Genomic DNA, 24,323 nt, shown 5'->3' with positions numbered 1-24,323 from the left:
GAAATCTTTAAAGGCTCCATTTTATCCCATTACTCCCCTACACAAGAATTTCCAGTAACTATCCACGCCTGTCTAATAAAATTTAAACTCCTTATCCTACCACTCAGTTCTGTGATCCAATCCCAAACTAACTGGAGTATCCCAGGTCTCCATTCTATCTTTATCTGCCCTGATTAAGTCTCAAATGCCATCACTCCCATGAAAAATTTGCATATCTCCTAGATCAAGATCTCTGTCCCTCTCTCTCTGTCTCTGTCTGTCTGTCTGTCTGTCTTTCTCTCCTGTCTCTTATCACACTGTCCTGTTATCTCATGTAATATCCTGAGAGGCAAGAATTGAGTTTAATATATCTATTTATGTCTTCATTGGGCCAACAATGGAGCTGCTGCTTAATGAATGTTTGATAAATTATTGTGAAAGGATGAAAATGCAACCTGCGACCCAGCCTTCCCACTGTATCCCATTGGGGAATACATTGTACCCTGAGCCCTTCTTGTACCCCTCCCACTGGGCCAGCCCAACTATCCTATCCTTATACTTTCCACCCCTGTGCCCATCTTTCCACTTCTTTTCTGTGTCCTGCTCACCGTGAGCTGCTTAGTCGCCACCCCACTTTCCAGAGCAGCCCGATTCATGGCACGCAGAGTTTCAAAGTCAGGAGCCTCAATGAAAACCACATATGGAACAAACTCAGCAGTTCTTAGCACCTTCACTGCCTGAGGAAGAAGAGAGGGTATTTAGCATTATCTCCTTACTTTTCTTTATTCCCCTCCCCAATATTGGATCTCTATAGCACTTTCCCAACTTCAGGGTTCAGATGAAATACAAAATAGGAGGAGGATCTTCATCTGCCTTGGTAAAGAGATAGAAGCAAGAGGTTCAAATCCAGGGTTTCTAGGGATGGGTAAAAGGTATTATATAAAGTTACAGAAGGTCCCTGGAAGATGGGGTATTGTCCATGGTCAAGGAAAATATTAAAAGTATATCACAGGCAGCTTTGTACCATTTAGCTAGGATAGAGTACTAGTCCTGGAGTCAAGAGGAACTGAATTCAAATAAGACCTGGGCAAGTCACTTAACCCTGATTGCCTCAAAAAAAAAAAAAAAAAAAGCATATAAAGTCAGAGTAGAATTTGCTCCCAGGAAAGGGAGATCTAGGTATCTTGGAGAATCCATTAAGAAAAAAAAAAGTGAGAGAAGAAGACTCATGAGAAGGGTAAGGAAGGTCAGGGGGAAGATGACCTGGGGTTGGTAATAGAAGGGTAAAGGTGGTCATAGATCATACAATGAGCAATCATACATAAAAACATAGAATTGTAGATTTAAGGACAGAAAAGACCTTGGAGGTTATCCAGTCCATTTTTCCAGTTTTTACAAATTAAGAAATTGAGGCTCGGAGGTCCTATGTGATTTACCTAAAGACATAGAGGTAGAAAGATAGTCAGACTGGAAATCAAACTCAGGATCCCAGGGATGGCAATGTTATTTAGGGTTGCTCCTTGAAAACTGGGCTGCTGCTGGCATGAAGAAGCTCCCTCTTGGGGATAGGTGTGTAGCTTGGAAGTGGCCAGGAGATCAGGGCTTACCTGGGGATTGACATCCAACACGCACACCTTGCCAGCACTGAGCACATTTCGGATGGAATCAATTCGAGTGCCGTACAGATTTCCTTCATATTCCCCATGCTCAAGGTAGCGGCCGGCACGAATGTCAGCCTCCATCTCTGCCCGGGTCACAAAACTGTACCCCTGGCCTTCCCGTTCAGTGTCCTTGGGCCGACGAGATGTATCTAGTAAGCAAAGAGGGTGGAAAACACGTAGGAATGTGCTGAGGCAGCTAAATCGCATCACGAGCTTGGAATCAGGAAGACCTAAATTCAATCCTGTCTCAGCCCCTAACTGGTTTATGACTCTAAACAAGTCACATAACTTCAGCTTCAACTTCCCCATCTCCAAACCAGAAAAGGCTCAACCTACATTGGTAGTATGAGCCTTCTGTGGTCCCCACTCTCTAACTAGGGATGCTCACAATCCCAGAGAAAGTCACACCTTGTTTACTCATTTCTGACACTTCATGACCCCATTTGGGTCATAATAAGGAAGACATGAGAGTTACTGAAGAGCTAGCACATGGAAGAGGGAATAAACGTAGTTTGCTTGAGCTCAGAAGGGCCCACAGGCAGAAGTTATAAAGGAAAATTTGGGAAAAATCAGGAAAAAACTTCCCAAAGAGTAAAGCTGTCTCCCAAATGGAAACAGTTCCTCAAGAGGTAATGATTTCCCTATCTCCAGAGATGTAAACACAGAAGTTAGGTAATCTCTGAGATCCCTGATCCCTTCTGACTGAAGGCTATAGACATGTCTTATCTTGTAAGCTGCATTACCAATTTCTTGAGGCAGATTGGTGGCCCAGTAGATAGAACACTGAGCCTGAAAGGAGGAAGACTTGAGTTCAAATCTAGTCTCAAACACCTCCTAGTATGCTCTAGCCAAATCGCTTAACCTCTGTCTGCCTCAGTTTCTCCATCTGTAAAATTATGATGATAATAATACCTGCCCCTGGGATTATAGTAAGAACAAAAGAAGATGTTCGTAAAGTACTTTGAAAACATTACAATGCTGTATGAATACAAGCTATTATTATCATCATCATTACTATTTTTAGAGGGGAGGGTAAGGGCTAAGAAGGTCACATCTCAATATAACACCTAGAGTCATGTTGGGTTGCAGTTCCCAACTCAATGATGCAGTACCCATTGTCCACCAGAAGAGGGTGCTCACTGACTAATCAAGTACAATATCAATAAAAAATAAGAGCTGACATTTCCCAGCCTCCTAGGGTTAATAATTAGAGCTAGAAGGGACCTTGCAGATCATGGACCCCAACTCTGTCATGTTATAGATGACAAGATGAGGCCCAGGGAGAAGATAGTGTTGTCAAGATAAATGTGAAAGTAATTACCCAGATGACTGACTCCCGTCTTTCAATAGAGTGGTGTGGTGGGTAATGGTAGGGTAGTAGTGAGGTGTAGTGGAGTGGGAGTAGGGGGAGGGGTGGGGGGTAGGGAGAGGGTGGAGTAGAGTGGGGTAGTGGAGTAGTAGTAGAGGTGGGTGGTGTTAGTGGAGTAATGGGAGTGGAGTGGTAAAGGGAGGGAGGGAGAGAGTGGTGGGGAAGTGGAGTAGAGGGGGCCAAGTGGGGAGTAGAGGGGGTGGTGGAGTAGTAGAGTAGGGGAGTGGTGTTAGGGGTGGGTGAGTGGAGTAAGTGGAGTGGGGGTGTAGGGAGTGGGGAGGGTAGTAGTAGTGGGTAGAGGTGGAGCATGGTGGGTAGTGTGGGTAGTGGTGGTGTGGTGGTAGTGTAGGTGGTGGTGAGTGGGAGGGGGGTGTGGAGTAGTATGGGGAGTAGAGTGGGCAGGAGTGGGAGGGGGGGTGGGAGAGGGGAAGCGGGGGAGAGTGGCAGTGGGGCAGAGGGAGAGCAGAGGGTGGGGGGAGTGGGAAGGGGTATGGCACCAGGAGTGGGTGGGTGGGCATGGGGATGGATGGCAGTAAAACGAAAAGGGAAAGAGGTGGGTTTGAAACAGAAGGGGAGCAAGCGGGGGAAGAGGGGCAGGGAGGGGGAGAGTGGTGAAATAGTGTGGGTGGAGGGGTAGTGGAAGGGTGATATTCATTCCAACACAGGGCCCACATTAATTTTAACCCCAAGCGGTGGCAAAATGTAAGGTGGGTTTTTTAGGGACATGTAGGGAGAAGGGGTTTGATAATCAGTAATATTTTAGGTTAGGGGAGTAAAGTTAGTGGTTTTTGCATTTAAATGTGGTAGTGTTTGGGTGTTGTGGTAGTTTTTGGTATATAATAGGAAAGGGGTGGTGTAGAGAGGGAAGGTTTGTAGGTGTTTCCAACCCCACCACCACCAGCACCTCCTACTACTATATTACCACCCCCGCCTGGATTGCATTCCCAATTTGCCCCTCCCAAACTGTACTTTTTAATTTACCAAATAATTTTTAAAGATGGTTAGAAGGAATTTTAGATAATCAAGGTCAACCCCTTCATTTTACAGATTAGGAAACTGAGGTCCCCAAACGTTAAGTGGCTTGCCTAGCATTACACACTAGTGTCTAGAATGGGATTTGCACCTGTGCTCCTGCTCCAGGTCGGGCTTTCCACTTATTGCCCACATACCTCTTTCCATACCTTCTATGGACAAGACCATGCTCTAGGTGCTGAGAAAGAAACAAAGGTAAACCAATGTCTACTGCTCCACCTGGTGCCCTCCCTTGGGTTATAGTGCCCACCCAGCATCAACTCACAGGGCACCGTGGTGCCGTAGCGGTCCTGGTCCCACATGATGAGCTTGTTCTTCAGGCTACGTCGCCCCACGCCCTGCGCTCCAATCAGCACCAGGGTTTTCCGGCGGAAAGGGGGCATCCGGGCCACCTCCTCATAGATCAGAAGCTCATGCCGATCAAATTCTGAGAGCACAGGGAGCAAGTGCACCACCTGTCAGACTGGCGTGGATACGTAGGGCAGGGACACGGAGGAATATTCAGGGAGATGAATGCAATGCCCACGGGTGGTGCTAGGGGCCAAGGGGTCTTGGCTGGCAGTAGGAAATCTTCAGAAAGGAGACCTGAGATTAGTGCTTGGGGGCAAAGTCCAAGAAACACTAAGGTACAGTTTTCATGCGGCATCCAGGGCAAGAATGCTGAGGGTAAGGTGCAGAAAAAGACGGCAGTGCTCAGGTGTGAGCATACCTACCCGCATTTTTGGTAGTAAGATACATCATTCGCTTCTTCTTCTTGCCCGAAATGCTGCCACACAGGGCACCTGGCCATGAGGAGAGGAGAGATGGGTACCTAGAAGTGCTCTCCTTATACTCCCATGCTGGCGAGAGCTGACCCAAATGGGCTTACCTGAGGTGGGTGTCATCTCCAGGTCCCTCTTGACAAAGGCCTTCCGTTTCTCTTCCAGCAGCTGGCTAGGGATGAGCCCGGCACTGCCCCCCTCGACATGGCATGCCTGAAACACCCCCATACCCACTAGGCTTAAGAACTTTGCAATCCCCCCTGCTCCTCTTCACTCTCCCTCCCATCTAGCCGGCTTCTGATACCCTCCCTCAGGAAAAGACCAGCCTCAGGGAGGACATTCGGGTTTCCCCCTTTCCCAATAGCCATACCACCCCCTTGCTTAGTTGGACTAAGCTGAACAAGCAGAGTCAGGGAGGATCCAAGGCATCCTTGGGGCACAGGGCTTGGCTTCTGGGGGCAACAAGTACTGTCATGGGCACTCACTTGCCACCAGTTAGCATCATCCTGGTTAACGATCTGGAGCAAGTCCCCAGCACAAAAGCGCAAGCCAGCCTCCTTGCAGGGGATCAGGCTATCCCGGGCCGGCTCATAATCAAAGTGGCATTTGACAAACACCTGGGGAAAGGGGAGAGGAACACATATGGATCAATGGCCATGGGGCAGGGGGGAGGAGGCACAGTATCAGGAAGGGAGTCCAGGAATGGGATGGTATGGAAATGACAAGTGCCCCACTCCCTACTTCACAGGTACCCAGGTACGAGCCCCCAGCCTCTAAAGTCCCAGGGGGACGGAAGAGAGTGGGACGGAAAGGAGAATCATACAGACAGCCACACTCACACACACCAGCCCTTGCCCCTTTAAGGGGGAATGTCACTGTCTCTGCCTGCTCTGCCATCCACTGCCAGGCTCCTTTCTCTGCCCAGAACAAAGGGCAGTGGATTCGTTCTGTCTTTGTCCCTCCCATTTATGGGCAGGGTTATCACTCTTCCTTATCTCTCTCCAGAGTCTCTAATGGGAGAAGGAAAGGGATCCATCACAACAAGATGGATCCCTCATTCTCCTCCCTCTCTTGCCAGTTGGGCTCGAGTTGTGATAAAGCACTTTCTAGAGACAAACCCCACAGGCTGCTGGGAGACAGCCAGGCCTGGGGAGTTTCATTTTGACGGGAGGAGTAGCCCTGGCTGTTTATGCTCAGTGCCAGAAGGAGAAATGTTCCACACAGGCTTATATGCATACATGCCATACACAAACACATGCATGTGTACAAGGCAATATATGTACCTACAAATATACAAGAGGCAGCTAGGTAGCACAGTGCACAGAGTAACACACGTTCCTGGGTTCAAATCTGGCCCAGGACACTTAGTAACCATGTGACCCTGGGCAAGTTACTTACTCCTGTTTGCCTCAGTTCTCTCATCTTAAAATGAACTGGAGAAGGAAATGGCAAACTACTGCAGTATCTTTGCCAAGAAAACCCCAGATGGGGAGATGAAGAGTCAGACATCACTGAACTAACCAAATAACAAGCATGTAAGGGTGCACATGCTTATACAAGGACACATACACACAAAGATGCCCAAGTGTCTGCAAGGACACTCACACATGGCTGCGTTACAAGGATCCACTGTTTATATGGGCGCACACACATATATACAAATTCATGCGTATATAAGGGCTAGAATGCATATATCTGTGCAAGGATGCATTGTGTACATAGGTGCAATGCATATACACAAATGCAGATATGTATAAGGGCACACACATGTGTATAAGGGCACACACAAATGCACATGTGTATAAGGGCACACACATGTACAAGGACATAACACACAAGGATGCACACATGTGCTAGAATGTATATGTACAAGGATGCACAGTGTACATAAATGCATTGCACATACACAAATATATAAAGGTGCACACATGTGTACAAAAACACACATATATCTACAAGGACACACATACATGGAAGCATATGCATGTACAAGGATTTACTGTTTATATGGATGCATGTATATGTACATGTATGCACACCTGTATACAGATATGCAAGGACACATACACAAAAGAACACACATATATACAAAAATGCACATGCCTATACAACAATGCACACGTGTACTAGAATGCATCTGTCTGTACAAGGTTCACGGTGTACATGTATGCAATGTATATATACAAATACATGCATGGGTACAAGGACACACACGTGAGAACACATGTACAAGGACACACACATACATGGATGCATATGCATGTACTGTTTACATGGATGGATGTATATGCACATGTATGCACACCTGGATATGGATATGCAAGGACACACACAAGAACATACATATATGCAAAAATGCATATGCCTGTGCAAGAATACACTGTGTACATGGAATGCACATGCAAGTTCAAGAACGCACACATGTGTATAAGGGTGTTGCACACACATGTAATTTTGTTGGTCACTGGCTATTTTATAACAGTTTAAGGTCTACAAAGTGCTTTGTATCCATGAACTCATCTGATGCCCAACCATCACCCTATGAAATAGGTACTACTTCACCTCCAGGACACTGAAGCTCGGAGAGGATGACTGGCCATGGTCACATACCCGGGAGTTGGGACAGACCAGACCTCTCCTGACTCCAGATCCAGCATTCTTTCCTTACCTCCCCTTGTCTCTGCACGTGCATGCATCTCCACGCCATATCTGTGCCAGGCTACATGTACAGGCTCTGTGCAGAGATCCCAGTCTCCCCCCATGAGCAGGCGTGGGGACAGACCATACAAACCCTTTCATCCAGAACATGCACACATGCTTGTATACCCAGGTCACACTTCACCTGTAACACACATACACAGATACACACAATCTGGGGGAGAGAAAGGAGTCTACATGAAGCTCCCCTCAGAACAGCCAACAATGTGGGGGGGCAATCAAGTGTAGAGGAAAAGATGCTGGGGTCCAGGGACAGGGCCTGATTTTGAGGGACAGATGCCAACTGAATGCCCACCTGTCGAGGCAGGTGGGGCTCCTGGTAACTGGGCAGGATCTTGAGGATGACACTTCCACTAGCACTTCGGAGTAACTCCTGCAGCCCCCGGGGGTCACTGCCCACAGGCTGCCCATTTACCTCCTTGATGACATCACCTACATGCAGTAGGCCCTGCTGGGCCACCATGCCCCCGTGAAGGATGCGGGCAATCACCAGCTCTCCGCCCTCCACTCGGAACGTCACCCCCTGGGCAAAGCAGGAAGAGGTGGGTTAAAGGACAGGCTTAAATGTCCTGGTCTTCTCTCCAGAACCTGTCATTCCCATTCCCAACCCAAACTCCTGATCGGTTCTCAGGATCCTGGGTGTTTTGGGATCTCCACCTAAAGCTCCAGGCCCCTCAGCTCCTCTAGCAGAGCTTCTTTAAATGGTTTCTCCTCCCCTTCTTCCTCCTGCTCCTTTATTTTTCTCCTTTCTTCTCTTCCTCCTCCTACTCTTCTTCCTTTTTCTCCTCCTTTTCCCTCTTTCTCCTCTTCTCCCTGCTCTTCTTCATGTTCCTCTTCCTCTCTTTGACCTCCTAGGCTAGAAGCCAAGGTTAAGAACACACACCTCCTTCCCTAATTCCCTTCTACTAACTAGCCCAGATGAAGCAATTAATAAGGCAGCCCTAACTCAGAGAAGGGGAAAATAATAGTAATGATAATAATCAATCATGGAGCTTATAAAGTCCTTCAAGATTTATATGCATTTAAAATGACCTCATTTGCTCTTCAAAGCTCAGCTCAGACTGGGCCACCTCCTAAATAAAGCTCTTGAGATCCTCACAGCACCCCCAAAGTTAGCTTGCCTATAATTATTTTATATCCACTTAATACGCACCTACTCTCACCTACCAAAGAATGGAAACTCTTTGAGGGGAGAGAGTGTTTTACTTTTCATCTGTGTTGAATGTATCCCTCTTGCTTGGCACATAGTAGGTACTTAACTGATATTTGTTGAGTAATTGATCTTCACAAGTACTAAGGTATTATTATCCTTATTTTACTGATGGGGAAACTGAGGCTTCAAAAGGTGAAATGCCTTGTTAATGACCCCACAATTGAGTATTATCAGAGGTAGGATTGGTACCCACATCCAGTCCTCTTTTTTATTAAACCACAACGGTTTCTTCCTGTCTTTTACTTACTGACAAAGGACCCTGAAATGTATATATGCCCCCAGATGCTGGAATTTCTGTATTTTCTCCCTTGGAGTTAAGGTTAGACCCTCCTCACTGGTGACCCCCTGCTTCATTTGCTAGTCCTTTCCCCAGCTGCCTCTATGTCTCCCCACTTCCCCAAAGCCCTCTACAATCCCTTCTTTAGTGTGTTCTGCAGTCCCCCTTGGCCATGGCATGGACATGCCCTCCCCAGTGCCCACCACTCTCTCTGATGACCCTTCACCCTCTTCCTTTTACCTCCTACCCTAGTGCCCTCACCAGGTGCTCTCCTGCGGTCTTTCGGATGCCCACCATTCGTACAGCATCTGGAGGGACAGGCTGGTTGTTGAACATGGGATCCAGACCAGGGCTAGGAGGTGGCGTCTCATAGCTTTTTGATGCCACAGAATCATGGGTCTCCAGGAGGGACTAGGGAAACACAGCAGTCAGGACACAGCAGTGCTCAGCTTTCCCTGCCCCGGAGGCCTTCCCATCAGTTCCCACATGCCCCTTCCCTATCAGAACCCCACTTCCCATACCTCTTTCCCAGGTCTCCCTCATTGAGTCTTAACTCCTCACCCAACCTTCTTTCCTCCATCCAATTTCTTTCCTTAGACTTCCCTGGGGGATCTGCCAGGACCAAACTAATCCTATTATCCAAATCTCTACCCAAACACCAGTCTCTCAGACTTCTCTTTTCAGGTCCCCTGTCCTTCCCACCTAGAGGACCCCAACCTGAAAGTGTGGCTCCTGGAGGATATGGGCGAGCTCAGCGGCAGTGCTGCTCTGCTCAGCCAGCTCGGCCAGGTCCTGAAGGATCTCCTGAACCAGCTCCAGATTATTGTCCCGAACAGCTTCCAGTTTGGTCTCTTCCAGGCGTTCATGGGCCTGATGAGAGGGAGAAGGAAAGGAAGAACTTAGATTACCTTCTACCCCCACCCCACCAGAGGTCCCTTGTGAAATATAAAACCCTTACAGGGATCCCCTCCTTGGCACCTCTCACTTGGCAGCTGGAGCATCCCTACCAGCCACTTAATACCAATTAACAGTATAGTTGGCAGAACTCACCCTCCACCCCCATGCACACAATTAGATTTCATATCCCATATGCAATCACCAGCACAAACTCACGGATGCACACTCACCCTTTTTTCCTCCCCCTAACAATTTCTTTTCTTAGATGACACTCAAATCATGACAAGGAGAGTCTAGTGGTCCACTCAGTTCCTCAGTACTTCTGTATCTTCAGCTTACTCTTATGAAATTTGACCATCCATGTAGAAATCTTAAAATCTTACCCACCATGCCCCTTTCCCTTCCCTATTCCAGATATCTCAATAACTCTTGAATTGATTGTGGAAAATTGGTCTAAGCCTAATTTCCACCAGATTGATTTCCATTTTCCAAGCAATTTTTTTTTTAAATCAGAGACTTCTTTCTTTAGTACTTTGCATTTTCAGATTTATCAAATGATAAATTATTTCTGATTCATACCCTTGTATGGTAGAAATCACAACTGACATTTATACAGGGTTCTATGAATTGTAAAGTCCTCGATGCACTTTGTGAGTCAAAGCTGAGGTTTACAATAACCCTCTGGAACAGGTACTACAGGTATATTTATCTCTATTTTACAGATGAAGATATTGAGGCTCAGAAAGTATTAGTGACTTGTGCATGCTCACCTGGATTAAAAAGTATCAGATTCCCAACTGCTACTATTTGTCGCATCACACTACCTCTCAAATAAATACCTATTGAGCAAACTAGGAGACTGGGGAAAATCCAAGAGCCTCTCCACTCTGAAGCAAGCAAGTTTAAAGAGGGGGTCAATCTCCAGCTGGAGTCATTGTATGACTCTACTATTTGGCCCAACCCCATCATTTCATCCAATTCAGAAGCAGTGATTAGAGCACTGGACCTGGAGTTGGGAGGATTAGAATTCAAATCTGGGCTTAGACACTCATTGGCTGTGTTACTCTAAGTAAGTCATTTAACTTGACCGTCTTGTTTCCTCAACTGTTAATTGTTGCTTTTCAGTCATATCCAACTCTTTGTGATCCCATTTGGTGATTTCTTGGCAAAAAAAAATACTGCAGTGGCTTGCCATTTCCTTCTCTAATTCATTTTACAGATAAGGAAACTGAGGCAAACAGAGTTAAGTGACCTACCCAGGGTCACACTTAATGCTTTGCCATTTCCTTCTCTAATTCATTTTACAGATAAGGAAGCTGCGGCAAACAGTTTATAAGTAAGTGACTTACCCAGGATCACACAGCTAATAAGCATGACTAAACCTCTTTTATAGCAAAGCATCTGTCAGAATTCTTTATGATGCAGAGCAGTATGACTGGAAGACTGCCCAGAATGCAAGTCAGAAAACTTTACTAAATGGTTTCTTTCCCTTTCTTCCTTTTTTATTTTTTTAAAGATTATTTTTGCTCCCTGATATTCTGGCAGCTCTGATCTGTGAAGAAGCATAGTGTGATTTTTTTTTTTAAGCATCAAGGAAAATTCAGAAAGCTAGGATTCTGGACCTCACTTAGACTCATTAGCATTAGCATGTGACCAAACTGAATTAATTCACCCCCTCTAACCTCAGTTTTCATGCCTGTAAATGGAGATTTGCATTGGTACCCACTGTCTAGCTCCTAGGCTGATATCTTTCCAAGTGCTCTAATTATATCATCAGAGAAGAGAAAGGGAATGGACCTGTGGTTTTATTGGTTTAGGGAACCCTAGACGATCCTCTCCCAATACAGATGGATACCATATTTTGTAACTTGTAGTCTGAGAATCACCCAGAATAATTAGTTGAAAGAGACAATAGATCCTGGAACCAGGAAGACCTGATTTTCAATCCCATCTCAGTCTCTTACTAGCTATATGACTCAGGGCAAGTCACTTAATTAGTCTGGACCTCAGTATCTTCATCTGTAAAATGGGGTGCATTTTTATATCATAGGATTCTATGAGCATCAATGAGAGAAAATAATAGACAAAAGACTATTCAAACCTTAAAGAGCAATAGAAGAGCTGGCTATTATCATTATTGTTGGAGCCTTAAGAGGTTAACTGGCCAGATGAGGGGTCACATGGCTACTATGTGAAAGAGGTGGATGGGTCTTTCCAGTTCCGAGTCCAAGTCTCTATACCCTATGTGGGTCTGTCTCATTATCAGGGAAGGAGAGAATAAATGAGGAGGTGGACGAAGACATAGGTAGCGGGCTCAGAAGAAGTGGGTGATATGAAGCCAGGAAGGTCACTTACACACATAGATGATGGCATCAGGATCCAAAAAGACACTGACAAGCTAGAGCATTGCGATGAATCTAATAAGATGAAATTAGATAGAAATAAATGTAAAGTCTAACATTTGGGCAGCTAGGTGGCACAACACATAGAGTGCCAGGCCCAGAGTCTCAAAGATTCCTTTTCCTGAGTTCAAATCCAGCCTCAGACACAAAGTAGCTATGGCAAATCATTTAACTCTGTTTATCTCAGTTTTTTCATCTGTGAAATGAGTAGAAGAAGGAAATGGCAAAGGACTGACTGTGTGACCCTGAGCAGATCACTTAACTTTATTTGCCTCAGTTTCTTCATCTGTAAAATAGGGTGGGGTAACAAATGGCAAACCACTTCAGTATCTTTGCCAAGAAAATCCCAAATGGGATCAAAAATGTCAAATGACCGAACAACAATAAACTGAAGGTTGGGTCCAAAATATCGACTTCAATCATACTGGATGGGGGAAGGCATGGATAGATAAAAACTTTCTGAAAAAATATCCAGGGGGATTAGTGGATCACAAGTTCAATAGGAGTCCTCAGTGTGATGTGGCAGCCAAAAGAGCTAAGTCAGTCATGGGCCATATGGAGGAACAGAGCTTCCAAGGATTGGGAGGACCCTCTATACTCTGTCCTACACCACATATAGAATTCGCGTGCCATATTTTTTTCCCTCTTTCTTTTTTGCAAGGAAATTGGAAATAAGTGACTTTCCTGGGGTCACACAGCTAGTAAGTGTTAAGTGTCTGAGGGTGGATTTGAAGTCAAGTCCTCTCGACTCCAGGACTGGTATTCTATCCACAGTACTATCTAGTTGTCCCCACCATGCCATATTTCAAGAAGGAAATCGATGAACTGGAGAGTATGTGCAGAGGAGCAACAGGAAGGGTAAAGGGACTTAAGTCCATGTTACATGACGATCATCTGAAGAAATTGGGAATATTTAGCCTAGAAATGAGATCTAGAGGGTTCATGGTAGCTGTGTTCAGGTATTTGAAAGGATGTTGTGTATAAGAGGAGATGAATGTGTTCTATTCTTTCCCCCAGGAATTATTGGTAAAGTTATAAAAACACCAATTTTAGGCTTGATGTCAAAAACAAATAAAACTTCCAAGAATTAAAGGATGCATACAAAAATGCAACTGGTTTGAGAGTTCGTATGATTTTCAATCATGTCAATCATGTCTGAATCTTTGTGACCCCTGGTTTTCTTGGCAGAGATACTGGAGTGGCTTGCCATTTCTTTTTCCAGCTCATTTTACAGATGAGGAAATAGAGGCAAATAGGGTTAAGTGATCTGCCTAGGGTCAAAGTAGCTATAAGAATTTGAAGCTGGATTTGAATTCAGGTTTTTCAGCTTCCAAGCCTGGCACTCTTTCCACTGCACCACCGAGCTGTGAAGTGATAGGTTCATCCTAATTGGAGGCCTCCAAGCATTTGCCAAATACTTTTGAACATAGATTGGACAAGATGGTCTCCGAGTTCTTTTTCAATTCTAAAATCATGTAAATGCTCGAGCTTCCTTTGTCTGGAGACTGTGTATCTAGGGATGGGATGTTGCATATGCTGTCAGACTGGGTCCCTACTTTAGTTGGTTTGGTTTAACTGTTTTCCCTTGTTACAAGAGGTGTAAGAAGAGAGGAGGAAGAATATATTTAGAAATGATTATGACATTAAAAAAAATATGTGGTTATTCAATGGTTTCAGTTGTGAATGACATCATAACCCCATTTGGGGATTTCTTGGGAAAGATACTGGAATGGTTTGCCATTTTCTTCTTCAGCTCATTTTACAGATGAAGAAACTGAAGCAGACAGGGTGAAGTGACTTGCCCAGGTTCACATGGATAATAAGAAGACATATTCCCCTCAAATAGAACCTAGATTACCAGGGTAATAATTAATTTTTTTGCTTTAAAAAGAAATGTTTTATTCACTTTAAAGTTAAATACAAAATAAGAAAAGAAAAATAAAGAACATTTCCATGTATACAGCAGAACATAAGAGAGGATTCAATAAAAACAAACTTCCATTTCTCAAAAACCTCTATAATATATCCTATACATTGTTTTCAAAGTGATCCAGCTTTTCTGTGCTTCCTGCTAGGGTTTCTTTTGTTCCCTGATGTGTACTCATAATTAATTTTTTAAGAAACTGAAGGCTTCTCCCAAAAGGCACATAGCATTTGGCATTTATTTAGTGCTTTCAGATTTACAAATATTTTGCAATTCTCTGCAAATATGATCTCATTTATCCTCACAACAACCTCGGGAGGGTTTTCATCCCTAGTTTACAAACGAGGAAACTGAAACAAACAGATTAAGTGACTTTCTTGAGGTCATACAGCTAATAAATATCTGAGGCTGGATTTGAAGTCAGTTCTTCCTGATTCTAAGACCAGCCCTGGACTCTTCTAGGCCACTCTGAGTTCAGAATTGTAAGACTAGGTATCATTACCGTGGGATGCTTCCACTTCATCCTAATCCTGCAGATTTTCAGGTCAATTTTCAAGCAGGCATTAATTAATTTTCATGACTAGGTTTTGGCTCAAAATTCCCTGAGACTGACTATATTAAAGTCCATATTGCTCCAAGTGGTATAGGATAATTAAAAACGACCATAAGCAGAGAGATGCTTCTCCTTGGTCAATCTCACCTTTTCCAAGCTCAGACAAATCTCCACGGTTATCCATTCCCAGACCAGGCCCACTGCCAAGATCCAAGGCAGATGCCATCAGATTCTTCTGACTCCGCAAAGTAACATTTATGGAGTCCCTGACCTGGAGAGTCTCTCCGACCCAACAACTCCCCCATTGTCTTTTCTTTTTTGCCCGGTGTCTCTGGAACTGTGCCCAAAGTTTCCCAGTGTGTAATTCCAACCAGCAGGTATTCAAGAATAATTCTGGAAAAATCGATGTTGCTTACTATTTGGCAGACACTCGTGTAACCTTTAAGAGGTTCTCCCTGTGCCAGCTGCTTCGGAAATTAGAGCAAAAATTATTTAAGGTGGGGTAGGTTCATTCACAGGCTGACGTCAATTATATAGGTATAGAAAATAAACTGACACACTACCCATTTCCATGCCTGGGAACTTAGTCTAACTCTGCTCCTTTCTGAATTTTGCTATCTCTGTTTTTTACAAAGTATCCCCTGAGGCCTACCTTGTATCAGAGCTTTTTTTCCTTGGAAGGTTTATAGGCTTTTGGCCAAATACCTTGACATGCTAACCTGTAGACCATAGAGGCTCACACACTCGCATCCTCACTTAGCCATTCACATCCAAATCTGGCACAATGACAACCCAAAAGTCTCTGTGTTTGCCACCTCACTGCAACTAAAGTGGTCTCGACCCCTTCCAGGGATTACAGACCTATCGAGGAATCTCTGAGAAGGCAGGAAGGGGATGGATACCCCGCTGCCAGATCCCGAGTTGAGTTGCACAGCCACGTGATGCTAACTGTGCCTCAGCAGAACTCCAACATAGGCAGAGAGAGCTTGATGCTCTTGGCAGAGACAAGCATTTGGTCCAAAGATGGCAGGGGATGGGGAGCATTGATGGACTCTCAAAGTTTCAGATATGGACAGATACACAAATGCATACAAGTCACAGAAACATACATAGACAGAAGCATACACAGCCACATATTTAAAAGGGTTATTACATAAACTGATTGTTATGATTATCAGTTATCATACTCACCCACACAAAAATGGTCTAAGCCAGATCTGGGGGGGGGGGCGCATTCCTACCTACAATCACCCAACTTCATGTCTCAAGAAGCTAGTTGGTGCAGTGGAAAGAATACTTTGGAGCCAAGAGAATCTGAATTCAAATCTAGCCTCATACAATTACTAGCTGTGTGACCCACTTACTAGCTGGGTGGGCAAATCACTTCCCCCGATTGCCTCCACCAATAAATAAATAAATGAGTGCAGATACATATGCAGATACATATCATCCCATGCTCTCTGTGTGTGTCCAGATTTTAAGGCCACAGGGCAGCACATTCAAAAGCCTGTCTCCTAAGACAAAGACTGAGTTCTCGTCCTCGATCCCTCACCCACCCATCCAGTATACCACACCCCCATGCCCACCTCCCTGTGGAACTGTACCTTTGCCAAGGATCTTACTATTGGACTTTCCATGATGCCTCGAAGGAAGATTAGGTCTAACTCAGCAGCACCTGTAGCATTGGGAAAGGTCCCCAGGTTATCCAGGACTTGCTGCATGGCTGTGGGAAAATGGAGAAGGGGGGAGAAAAGAAGAAAGGTGGATGGCAAATTTAGGAGGATAGAACAGAGAGTGGGATCCAACTGCATCCTAGCCTTTTACTGGGGCAGGAGGGGCAGGACGGGATACCACATCTCCAGCCCTCTTCTCTCTTTGTATCCTCAGAACTCGGAACAGTCCCCGGCATGTGGCAAGTAAATAAATGCTTGCTGACTGGCTGTCCACTGAATGCAGATGGAGAAACTTAGTTCTAAGGAGCAGAAACAGCATCAACAAATCATCATAGGGGTGTGAGTTTATCCTTGTCACCGAGGGGGCAAGGTCCCTGAAGATGTCTTCTTAGTCTCAGGGATGAGGGGGAAAATTGGATACTTCCTAGGCTCCTCCTCCCTACCCCCACCTCCTTGAGTATTCCAAGAATAGCAGATGAGAGACTGTTAACACAACCACAAGAGGAACTCTGTGTGTGTGTGTGTGTGTGTGTGTGTGTGTATTTGTTTGCTGGGTGTGTTGGAATGGAAGTAGAAGGGAGTAGTATCAGATTCCAGGCTCCATTCTCTGCCTACAGAGTCAGATGGCTCCAGGAATTAAGGCAGAGTTGGCGGACATCTCTGCCAGGGTTCCATGGAATTTAAAAATCCAATGGTCAATTGGTCAAAAAAAAAATGTTCAATTGGATTTTAATCTAAAACTCCCCCTGCCCATCCTATCCCTCTTCCTATCTACTCCCAGCTGGACTTCAGTGGAGGAATAAGTAGGACAGCCCATGCTCAACGGGGCACCAGGACATGACCTGATGCTAAGGAGGCACTCATATGGGACACAGTAGGACCTGAATAACTCATACCATTACTCTCTCCCTCCCTCTCTCCTTCCCTCCCCTCTCCCTCTGTCTCTCCTCTTTCTGTCTCTGTCATATATATATAGCACATGATCATTCACACAATACTTTTAGGTTTACAGAGTTTCCTCATAACAACACGTGTGCCCACTCTAAACCTCGAAAACCGACTTGTCCAGACACGTTGAAGCCCATGGTAGTATGTGACTCTAAGCCATCATGGACAGCGGCCAAAAAGTAGCCTGAGAAAGCATTGGGACTGGAGAATACACTTGTCTAAGTGCTGGGGAGATATACCTCCAAGCCTCAGCCATGGCCTTGGGATGCAAGGATATGTATGGGGACCACTGGAGTAACAGAGCTGTGCCAACCAGTGCCCATCGTGGTCCCTGAGGAGGGAGCTGCGTGTGTGCAGGCAGGACATAGGAAACAAATGAGTTTCAGAATGAGGGAGAAGGGGGGAAAGTGGGTGTGCCCAGCTGGAAGCAAAGATGGACAGGGGGTATCATTACCCAGCATCCCCATACCACCCACACTAGCATCTGCACCAGCACCCAAGGGAATGGGCATGAAGACAGCCCTTGGCACTTCCTGCCTGTTCCTGTCACTGCTCCCCTCCTTTAGGGAGGAATTGAGGGGGATAAGGCACAGAGACAGTGGGTGATTTCATCAGAATGGCAGCAATAGGCTCCCCTTCCCCCATTTTTCTGTTCCCCTTCCCTCTACTTCTTCATTTTCCTTAGAAATGTCTTCCTCATCCAACTCCTTTCCCTAATCTTTTAGGATTTCTGGCCCTGATACAATTCAAGTCTCCCCCTCCTACCAACAGGTCTTCACTCTTATTCTGTGTTTTCAATCACCACCACACCAGAGGGATACAGCACACAATCTGGCTTTGAGTCATCTCTGCCATTTCCTAGTTACAGGACAACAAATCACTAGTCCCTTCTCCAGGCCTGTTTCCCTTTCTGTGTAAGGAAGGGTTGGGTTACATGCCCTAAACTCTAAAATACTGTATAATACACTATGAAGTCAGGGAAGGAGCAGCTTCCAAGCTCCTCACCCCTCACCCTATGTGGGATACTCCAATTCTCACCTGTTTTTCCCCAGTTCCCTTTGAATACCCTACTCCTCAGGGGTAGGTCCTTGTCCCTGGCTTAACAACCTTCCTTTTCAGGTGCCCAAATGAATCTGACCAATCTCTAATATATTCAAGAGTGGAGTGGTCACACTTTTTCAAGAGAGTAAGGACAGGTGTATTCCATGATGGGCACTAAGGACAAAACCTAGTTTCTATCTTTTTATCCTCAGTTCCTAGCACAATATCCTGCACATAGTAGGTTCTTAAAAGCTTGTTGAGCTGGATTGAATTGGATGGGGGTAACAGACAGAAGAACCTGATAGAGAATTTCACTCTTAAAAAAGTCCCCCTGCTCCTTACTCAGACATATACAGCAGATGTCACTTTTGCCAACCCAGCTAGACCAGGGAGAAGGGGTTCCCCCTCCTCTGACACCTCTGACAATGAGTGAAAGATTGGGCAGGAGAAGGGTGCCCTCTGCCCCCACCCCCTCATGATTGCTCAGAGCGGCCCCATCTGACAACACTCATTCCAACCCCAATCCCACTTCTTCCCCTACCTTCCCTCCGGAGCTCCGCTTCCTCTGAAGACCCCAGGGATATGCCCTCCAAGGAGGCTCCGCTGCCTGGGCTGCCCGCCATGCCCCTCCTGTTCCCTGCCCCCCAGCCCTGAGTGCTGCAGTAGCTGCTACTGTTTGCCACCCTCCCAGCCTGAAGGTACTAAGCCTGGAGAAGGAGGGACCCCAGGAGCCCCTCCAAGGGGCTAGCCAATGGTAGAGCTGAGCTGCCTCCAAAGCTTTCCTGATTGGCAGAAGCTGGGGTGAAAAGGGGGGAGGTGTAGAGTCTCTTCTTCTAAGGGAAGGCCCCTCCCCCATTTAGATCTGTGAGGATGTTGGGGAAAACAGGCATGGTTCCACCCCCTGGCCTGGCACAGTGCCCAGAGGGCCACCCCCTTCCACCCTACCTCTCCACAAACCTGACACAAGAAGACCTTAGTCACGGAGAGGAAGGGAGACCTTCCTCCTCAATTTCTCTTTCCTCTTCACTTACCTTGAAACATCCCATACTTCAAGTCCCCAAGTACCCCCTCTTCCAGGGGCCCCCACATAGCTTCAGAAGCTTCTGCTCCACTGCTCTCTCCAATCCCAGGATCCCCTCAAGCTCACCTCCTCCCAGTTCTCTGATCTTCTCTGTTTTTAGCCCAGCCAAAAAAGATGGCCCAGCAATGACCCCCCAGGTCTTGCCAAGGACTGCATAGAAAATGGGCTTAATTGAGCTCTGCCTCAGACTCCCCCTTCCCAACCAACAAAACCAGCCAGCTCAGCCCTCACTGTTCCTCCTCAATCATCTCTCTGTTCCCTGGGAGATGGGCAAGGGGCTGCCTCTCTGACGTGATTGGCATTTTGGAATGAAGGAAGAGAAAAGACTGAATTTCTAACTCTCTTCACCCTCTAGGAGGGCCACGAGGCAAAGGAAGGATGAAGAAACCCTTGCCAGTTCCTTGCCTTCTCTCATTCCCTGCCTGAGGTGCCCGGGGAGCGGTCACCAGGGTACTGCTGCTGTTCCCGGAGGAGTGGTGGTGGGTCGAACTGCACCCCTGGTTGCCATGGCAGCAGGCAGGATTATACATTAGGACATTAACTCAGGGATGTGAAGCAGATTTAAAGGGACAGCACAGCCTGGAAACAATCCTGCAGACCCCCAAGGTTCCTTTTCCCTCCCCTCTCTCTTTGCTGTAACCTTGAGAGAAGGAAGGAGACTAGTAGAGCAAATTGGATGGATGGATCCAGCATAGCAGGCACAGATATCAAGGACAAACCCACCCATGTCACTCCACATCTACCCCACCCATTACAAGAAAAAAAGCAAAAGCACGTCCCCAAGTTCTCTGGGATCAAATAAGAGAGAAGGGATCAGGGAAGGTTCCTCTGCGGTAGACAGGATATTATGGAGAGGGGAATAGAGCAGAGCAAGGACCTTGCTCACTTTAACCCTTTGCAAGCTGCTGTCTGCCAAAAGCCCAACTGTCTTTAAATAAGACAAAAGAAGTAGCAAAGCTCACTCGAGTAGTTTTTCTAGATAATCCAACCGACCAGAGAGGGTAGGGTGAAGGAGAGTTAAATAAAGAAGCATCCCTCCCCCAGATAGACAGGCATATTAGACCCCAGCTCTTCTGCAAACTTCCACCTCCCCCACTCCCAAAGTTGTTCTCTATCATTAATAAGCCTGAAGTGAAAAAATACACTGGGGTAACTAGGCAGTACAGTAAATAGAGTGCTGGGTCTGGAGTCAGGAAAACCTAAGTTCAAATACAGCCTCAGAGACTAGTTATGTGATTCTGGATAAGTCACTTAACATATTCTGCCTCAGTTTCCTCATCTGTAAAATGAGCTGGAGAGGGAAATGGCGAATCACTCTACTATTTTTTCCAAGAAAATCCCAAATCGGGACATAAGGAGTCAAACATGGTTGAAATGACTATCTTTCCATGTGTTTTGAAAATTAAAAAATCATTATTTAAAAAATAAAAGGGAATAAAAAAGAAATGCTTGAACAACAACAAAGGTCCCTTCTGGCTCTAAATATCCAAAGAGGTGGGGCACACTGTGGAAGGTAAAAGGTCATAAATGAAAATTGTTGAGGTTGAGAGGGCATAGTAGAAAGGGTGCTGAGTATGGAGCCATGAGATTTCAGTTCTCTTACTATCTATCTGACCTTGGGCAAGTATATCAACCACCTTGGACCTCAGTTTACTCATTTGCAAAATGAGTTTAGATTAGATAACTTCTGAGGTCTCTCTATGATCCTGGGATTCTACTACCAGCATAGCATCATTAGTCTAGGATTATAGGTAAAGAAAGGTAGCACTAGTTTTAAGGTAGGGACCCAGAGGGAGGAGTTCTTATTTTTACCTCTTTACCCCTAAGTCAGGATCAGTGGGCACAACTGGGAGTCCCTCTCCTAAGTGTCATGTTCTAGGAACTCTAAAGAAGTCCCTTATAGAAGGTGTTTGGAGAAGTGACAAGAGTTTCCCATCTCCCTCTTCTCTTGGCTCTGCTGTTGTTCCTCCCCAACTTTGCCGTACCCCTACTGGACACTATTGATTCACTGGGCAAGAGATACAGGTCTCTGGCATGTCCACGGTCCACCCTGGTCCTGATACCCCACCCCCACTCTCTTCTCCCCATGCCATTAATGGATTTACTGGATGGTCCAGGATTACTGTCCCTAATCATCAGCTCAGGGGGATGGGTTTAATTAGCCCATAAGCAGCTTACAGAAGGTCCCTTAAAGGCACCAAGAAGAAGGTGAAGGAATGTAAACATTGTGGAGCGGGCACAGAGATTGGCACGGAGCAGAGAGGCACCCACATGGGTAGGGCAGTGTGATCCCTGAGGCACAGGTTTATACAGCTCCATTAAGTGGCAGAGAGCCAGCACCAATCCTGCTGTGACACAGGGAAGAGGGCCAGCCCAAGAGCTGAGTCCAAGACAAGAGAATCTATATATAAAGCTGGGAATCAAAGAATCAGAGCTTGAAAGCCAAATGAGGCAGCCAGATGGTCTAGTGGAAATAGCCCTAGACTTGCTAGTCAAGAAGACCTGAGTTGAAATTCTGCCTCAGATACTTACTAGTATGACCTTGGTAAGTCATGTAATTTTTCTCAGCCTCAGTTTCCCTATCAGTAAAATAGAGATGCTAATAGCACCTATCTCTCAGGGTCAAATAGATGAACTACATTAATTACTTCGCTAATCCTATAGTGTACTATTGTTATGTATGTATAATGGCCGAGTAAGCAGGATCACAATTATACACCTTAACCTCACTCAGGCCAGTTAGTAATGAGGTAGGGGGAGAAGGAGGTAATTTCTTCATTTCTTCTATTAAACTCAATAACCTTTGGCCCCAGGGCCAACCTACTGGGTGAATGGGTAGAGAGGAGTGATGAAATGAATCCTTGAGTAGTGCCATTAAGGCAAGTGGATTTCCTCTGTTCTAGCTTAACCTTCCTATTTAAGATTGTAAATTGCAAGGGAAGCAGCAGGTCTTATTCTTATTTGAGGACTGGTCTGTGTCTGAGCAACTCACTTCCCTATTCAGAATCCTTCATACACACTAGATCCTTTAGCCCAGCACTCAAATCTACAGCATGGACCCAAACTACTTCTCCAGCTTTTTCTCTTCTACATGAACCGTCCACACTAAACAATCTCTTCAGTCCCTCCCAAATATATCTTGTGTTTTTCTACCTCTGAGTTTTGCCCACATTATTCTCTCTATCTAGAATGCCCTCTCTGCCATAATTCCCCCTAACAAAATCCTACCCATTAGATGATGAGCTTCTTGAAAGCAGGGACTGGGTTTTGCCTTTCTTTGTAGTCCTTAGCTCTTAGTACTTTGTACATGGTGGATGCTCAATAAATGCTCATAGACTAACCACCTCACATTTCAAGCCAGCCCCAAACCTCCTTCTTCCCTAATGCTTGTTTGTTGAATGTACTGAATTACTTGATGAATCTTTGTATGAATTTCTGCATAAAGGAATGGAATAAATGCTGAGTGAAAGGATGGATGGAGTCTACCCTTTCCTGAGGGGAAGAGAAACCAATGGCCTAAATCTCCCTAACACATCATCTGGGTAGCGAGGTGGCTGAGCCTGGAATCAGGAAGACCAGAGTTCAAATTTCGCCTCAGATACTTCCTAAGTATGTGATCCTAGGCAAGACCCTTGATCCTGTTTACCTCAGTTTTCTCATCTGTAAAATGGTCTGGAGAAGGAATAGCAAACCACTCCAGTATCTTTGCCAAATAAGAGTCAGACATGACTGAAATGACTGAACAACAGTAACAACAATATGTGTTATAATGGCTCTGGGAAAATTGTTGCCTTTCCTTGGTGTCACTTCTCAGAGGCACCTAGCTTCTGCCCAAGTAGTTGCATGGCTACCATGAGTTTCCAAACTATGGACAGTGTTAGATGGGGGACCCTCTGAACCCATTATTCATACACTCTATGGGCTAAAACAGGGAGTCCTAACTGAAGGGACATCCTATCCCCTTACCAGACTCAGAGTTGGTAGCAGCAACAGGCATGATGAGGATAGCTGTGGTTTTCAGGCAGCTCTCCTGTGGAGAGAAAGAAGACATCATGAGAAAAGGAGGGGCTGGAGTAAAAAAGAGAAAAGGAGGGGGAAGAGGAAAAAAAAGAGGGAAAAGGCATTGTTCATATTGGGTAGTTAGGATGCTTGATGCTCATCTTTCCCCCATCTTGAAGTTCCATCCTAGGACCACAGAGAACAGCCCTTATGCAATGAGAGATGAAGACAAGAAGAATGTCTTAGACTGCCCTAGAGAAGAATCCCAAACCCTATCTGTGGGGAAAAGAAGGGAATGTGGTCACGGAAGGGCATGAAGGTGGTGAACTAAGATTGAGAGTCAGCGTGACATTATGGTGCAAAGAAAACAGTTCTAGATTTGGCTTCAGAGAACCTAAATTTGAGTCTTGCTTCTGCTACTTTCTACCTGTGTGACCTTGAACAAACTTCTGAGCCTCGGTTGTTTTCTCTTCTGTAAGACAGGACTGTTGTTTCTGGTTCTAAATTTATGATCCAAGTAAGATAAATGTTCCTGAAAGGGCAGCTGGGAGCAAACCTATTCCCTCCCACTCTCACAAAAGTAAACTCTTTTATCAGGGAGTGATCTTTGTCTATTCCTTATCCATGCCCTTTCCAGAATCTTAAAGCCCTCTATAAACTTTAACAGAAATAGAACAACAGCACATATGAATAGCCAAATTAGGTAGAGTCATAGTCAACTATGAAGGTTGAAGTTATCAGATTCCCTTTGATGCCCTCTCTGACTGGTGCCCACAATCTAGGGCATGTGATCCC

The 24,323-nt window shown here is 45.6% G+C and overlaps 1 protein-coding gene across 6 annotated transcripts in view; it reads right to left on the bottom strand.

The window, feature by feature from the left end:
* The window catches only part of MPP2 (membrane palmitoylated protein 2), a 32,726-nt gene that overhangs the window by 5,472 nt on the left and 2,931 nt on the right, over window positions 1-24,323 (bottom strand). For 2 of the 6 annotated variants that reach the window (XM_031966054.1, XM_031966055.1), the window contains exons 2-12: window positions 23,496-23,559; window positions 16,391-16,509; window positions 9,728-9,880; window positions 9,272-9,421; window positions 7,816-8,043; window positions 5,288-5,419; window positions 4,910-5,015; window positions 4,755-4,823; window positions 4,307-4,468; window positions 1,587-1,789; window positions 588-716 (exon numbers count right to left, since the gene is read on the bottom strand). In XM_031966054.1, coding sequence (XP_031821914.1) covers window positions 588-716; window positions 1,587-1,789; window positions 4,307-4,468; window positions 4,755-4,823; window positions 4,910-5,015; window positions 5,288-5,419; window positions 7,816-8,043; window positions 9,272-9,421; window positions 9,728-9,880; window positions 16,391-16,509; window positions 23,496-23,526 — 1,482 coding nt within the window. In that variant the 5' untranslated portion in view covers window positions 23,527-23,559. Of the gene's footprint in view, window positions 1-587; window positions 717-1,586; window positions 1,790-4,306; window positions 4,469-4,754; window positions 4,824-4,909; window positions 5,016-5,287; window positions 5,420-7,815; window positions 8,044-9,271; window positions 9,422-9,727; window positions 9,881-12,262; window positions 12,325-14,933; window positions 16,100-16,390; window positions 16,510-18,989; window positions 19,208-23,495; window positions 23,560-24,323 lie in introns of those variants that run through there. The other 4 variants (XM_031966053.1, XM_031966052.1, XM_031966056.1 and 1 more) reach the window with 4 other exon arrangements.

This window comes from Sarcophilus harrisii, chromosome 4 (assembly GCF_902635505.1).
Source record: "Sarcophilus harrisii chromosome 4, mSarHar1.11, whole genome shotgun sequence".
Lineage (NCBI taxonomy): Eukaryota > Metazoa > Chordata > Mammalia > Dasyuromorphia > Dasyuridae > Sarcophilus > Sarcophilus harrisii.
The sequence above is the reverse complement of the archived record's forward strand: the minus strand, read 5'-3'. Positions and strand labels throughout refer to the sequence as shown.